At 46.2% G+C, this 5,000-nt stretch overlaps 1 protein-coding gene across 1 annotated transcript in view; it reads left to right on the forward strand.

Moving 5' to 3' along the window:
• myo7bb (myosin VIIBb) overlaps window positions 1-5,000 on the forward strand; it is a 61,265-nt gene that overhangs the window by 13,262 nt on the left and 43,003 nt on the right. The window contains exon 7 of the mRNA XM_063222469.1: window positions 4,147-4,260. Within this exon, the coding sequence (XP_063078539.1) occupies window positions 4,147-4,260 (114 nt within the window). The remainder of the gene's footprint in view (window positions 1-4,146; window positions 4,261-5,000) is intronic.

Raw genomic sequence — 5,000 nt, forward strand, 5'->3', positions numbered from 1 at the left:
AATTTTGTTGAATTGAGGTGAATGAATGGCTAATACCCCTATTTTTGTGGAGTGCCTGCCTTTGCTGTGTTGAGAAACATTACTGGACTGTAGTTTTAGAAGTTTTGTTTTTGCTTTACTTTAGTTTTTTGCTTTAATATTGAAATCCACACACACACATACCTCTGGCTTTGGCGGCGGCGCACGTAGGTTGCAGCAGCTCCTTGCTTTCCCAACTTTCAGTGTTTATTTGTGTTAAAATGTGTCTTTCGAAATGTCTATCGTCGGAAAATATGTCGGAACGCACGTACAGTCGGCAACAGCTGTTGCAGATAAGAAGGGACAACTTAAGCAATGTATTGGATGTACCAACGAAGACTCTGGAAGAACTAGGAATTCTGCGGCGGCATAGGACTACATCGGACCCGTCTGCATCGCCTACATGCCGACACCGAAAGCGATGCTCCAGAATTAGGAAAAGGGGCAAACGAGGTGGCGTCGAGACACGGCTTGCAGCCAACCCAACTCGTCCAGCAATACCATCAATTCTCTTGGCAAACGTCAGATCTCTGGACAATAAGATGGATGACATACGGCTACTAAGATCAGCGAACAAAACCGTGAGGAACTGCTGCGTTACGGTGTTCACCGAATCATGGCTGAACGACGGCATACCCGATTCGGCTTTACAACTGGAACAACTAACGTGCCACCGAGCGGACAGAGCCCTTGCAGAGAAAAAACGAGGGGGAGGAATATGTGTCTACACACATGATGCTTGGTGCAATAATGCTACGGTAGTACAGAGGCACTGCTCTCCACGAGTGGAGTTCATGATCATCAAGTGCCGACCCTTCTATCTACCCAGAGAAATATCCGCTATCCTATTAGTCGCCGTCTACCTCGCACCCAGCAACAACAACAGCGTCAAAAGCGAGGCACTGAACGAGCTGCATCGGGGCATCAGTGAACAACAAGATGCACACCCAGATGCCTTCACAGTGGTACTGGGAGATTTCAACCACGGAAATCTCAAAACAGTACTTCCAAAATTTCATCAACATGTCAACTTCCCAACAAGAGAACAAAACACCCTGGACCTCGTTTACACAAATCAGAAGAGAGCATACAAGGCAAAGCCCATCCCCCACATTGGATCATCAGACCACACAACGATTCTCCTACTGCCAGCTTACAGACAAAGGGCAAAACTCACCAAACCAGTTCAGAAGGAGGTGAGAAAATGGCCTGAGGGAGCCATCTCACGACTACAGGACTGTTTTGAAACCACAGACTGGGACATTTTCAAAACAGCTGCCACCCACAGCAATCACATTGACATTGAGGAGTACACAGACACCGTGACCTCCTACATCACAAAATGCATCGATGATGTTACAGAAATAAAACACATCACCACCAGGGCCAACCAGAAGCCATGGTTCACAGGAGACGTTCACCGACTGCTGAGGGCCAGAGACAAAGCCTTCAGAGCAGGAGACGTAGCTGGCCTAAAGACAGCAAGGGCAAACCTGTCCCAGGGCATCAGGAAAGCAAAAAAGGAATACTCAGACAAAATAACAACACACTTCAAAGACAGCAGAGATGCACAGAGCCTGTGGCAGGGCATACAGGCCATCACGGACTATAAGCCTGCACCACGAAGCTGTGACAACAACACCTCTCTGCTAAACGACCTGAACAGTTTCTTTGCCCGCTTTGAAGCACACAATGACACTCACCCACAGAAAACTCCCCCTCCCCCCCATGATCAACCCCTTTACCTGTCCTCTGCCAGTGTTAAGAGGACACTGGCCACCATCAACCCACGCAAAGCAGCTGGCCCAGACAACATACCAGGCCGAGTGTTGAAGGATTGTGCAGAAGAGCTGAAGGATGTCTTCACAGACATCTTTAACATCTCTCTGGAGCAAGCAGTCATCCCATCACTTTTCAAAGCTGCTACCATCATACCTGTGCCGAAGAAATCATCACCATCATGCTTCAATGACTACCGTCCTGTAGCACTGACGCCCATAATCATGAAGTGCTTCGAACGGCTAGTCCTGTCACACATCAAAGCCACCCTACCCCCACCCTAGACCCCTACCAGTTCGCATACCGAGCCAAGCGATCCACGGAGGATGCAATTTGCTCTGCCCTCCATCCAGCCCTCACCCACTTGGACAATAAAGACTCATATGTGAGAATGCTGTTCATTGACTTCAGTTCAGCATTCAATACCATAATACCACAACAACTCATCAGAAAACTGGACAAACTAGGTTTCAGCACCTCCCTCTGCAACTGGCTGCTGGACTTCCTGATGCAAAGACCACAAGCAGTACGGGTAGGGAACAACACCTCAAGCACCCTGACCCTGAGCACGGGGGCTCCGCAAGGTTGTGTTCTCAGCCCCCTGCTGTTCACGCTGCTGACACACGACTGCACAACGACCCACAGCACTAACCATCTAGTGAAGTTTGCGGATGATACAACACTGGTGGGCCTCATCACCAAGGGCGATGAGACTCACTACAGAGAAGAAGTAGACCTGCTGGCCAGATGGTGCAAAGACAACAACCTCCTGCTGAATGTCAACAAGACCAAGGAGATTGTTGTCAACTTCCAAAGGGTCCAAAAACAACTGCCACCACTGACCATCGACGGCGATGCTGTGGAGAGAGTGAGCAGCACCAAGTTCCTTGGAGTGCACATCAGCGACGACCTCTCTTGGACCACCAACACTACATCACTGGCGAAGAAGGCCCATCAGCGTCTCTACTTCCTGCGCAAACTAAAGAAGGCAAGTGCTACACCCTCCATCATGACAACATTCTACAGAGGAACCATAGAGAGCGTCGTGTCCAACTGCATCACAGTGTGGGGAGGAAGCTGCACGGAGAAAAACAGGAAGACACTCCAGCGTGTTGTGAACACAGCGAAGAAGATCATTGGAGTACCACTCCCCTCCCTGCAGGACATTTACACCACACGCCTCACCCGGAAAGCACTGATGATCATCAAAGACACAAGCCACCCTGCACACAAACTGTTCAGCCTCCTGCCCTCTGGAAAGAGGTACAGGCGCCTCCGTTCCCGTACCACCAGGCTGGCGAGCAGCACAATGCACCAAGCGATCAAGATACTGAACACTCAACCCACTCTCCCTCCACTGTCAGCCTCTAGCCAGCAAGGCCACTGACAACCCCCCCCCCCTCATCCCCCACCACCATATCTGCGACTGAACATTCCACCTGCACTACTATACTTGTGACTGAACTTTCAACCTGCACTAACTCAAAACATGCACGCGCACACACACACACACACACACACACACACACACACACACACACACACACACACACACACACACACACACACACACACAAGCACACTGCACTTTCTGCGCTAAACCCAAACATAAACACACTGACACACACACACACACACACACACACGAACACACACACAGACGCACACCGCACCTTCTACCTGCACTAAACACATACACACACACACACACACACACACACACACACACACACACACACACACACACACACAAACACACACACACACACACACACACACACACACACACACACACACACACACACACACACACACACACACACACACACACACACACACACACACACACACACACTGCTGCTGGTGTACTTGACAAACCTTTTTAATATTTATTTTTCTTCAAAATGCTACTATTACCATGTCTAGAACGCTATAAAGGACTTTTTTAGGAAAAGCACAAAAGTACAACAATACATCTTAATGTATGTCCTCTACAAGTCTTCTGTTGTCCAGTCTTGCACTTTAAATGTCTGTATGAGCACTGTCTATGTCCATACTGTCTTAAGTCCATGTATAAGTACTGTCTATGTCTATACTGTCTATGTCTGTATGGGAAAGCAAGAAATGTAATTTCAAATTCTTTGTATGACCAGTGCATGTAAAGAAATTGACAATAAAACCTACTTGACTTGACTTGACTTGACTCCAGTCAACGCTCATCAAGTGGTCTGTGTAATCTTCCAAAAAAGAAGCTATCATTTAATGGGCTTCTGGAATGCAATTTAAACCACATGGACCACAATGAATGAATAAATGAATGTACTACGGCTGTGTTGTTGTGTTGTATAGGCATCTAACGAGCGCAACTACCACATCTTCTACTGTCTGCTGATGGGCCTGCCTCAGGAAAAGAAGAAGATCCTCTCCCTGGGCAAGGCAGAGGACTACAACTACCTTAATGGGGTACACACTATAGTATTTTCTTTGACTTTCTTTATTTCTTGTTTCCTTTCTTTTTGCTTTTATTTTTTGTGTGAGATACATTGAATTGCACCTGTGTATGAAATGCGCCGTACAAATACCTGTACACTTGCCTTGCCTATTTAATTGGTTTAAACAAAAAGTGCCCTTGTTAACATGCCTATTGAATAGAGCTTGGCAATATGACCATATATATATATTGTTATCGTAATAGAAAAGTGTCTATCGTGCCCTTATACTGTATATATACATGAGTGATTCTCTTATTCGCCTACACTTTTAAGTCCGTGGATTTTATTTGGCAATTCCACTAACTATTAACTGCATCCAATGATGTTTTGGACATTAGAAAACATTTATCTTTCTTATATTACAGAAAGTGTAGACATAGCATTATTTCCCTCAGCAAGAATGAATATTTAATACTGGTTTTGGGCATTTTCATGCCGTCCTGTTTTCCAAATGTCAGATTCAGTCTTCATATTAGCATGTAAAGAAACTTGTTTTGCCCAAGACGATTGCAAATGTTGATTCACAGTAATCATCACAATATGACAAAACTGTCAGAAAGACCACTGTCCTTTCCATTATACATGAAATTTGCCATTTTGTGTGTGTCCACGAAAACTGTGTTAACCGTGTCACGGTCTGAAACCTCCTCCATAAATCAGTAATGGTTTGGTCTTAGGCCATACGAATAACATCACGTGATGTCATAACCT

Source organism: Engraulis encrasicolus, chromosome 18, assembly GCF_034702125.1.
Source record: "Engraulis encrasicolus isolate BLACKSEA-1 chromosome 18, IST_EnEncr_1.0, whole genome shotgun sequence".
In the NCBI taxonomy this organism is placed as follows: Eukaryota; Metazoa; Chordata; class Actinopteri; order Clupeiformes; family Engraulidae; genus Engraulis; species Engraulis encrasicolus.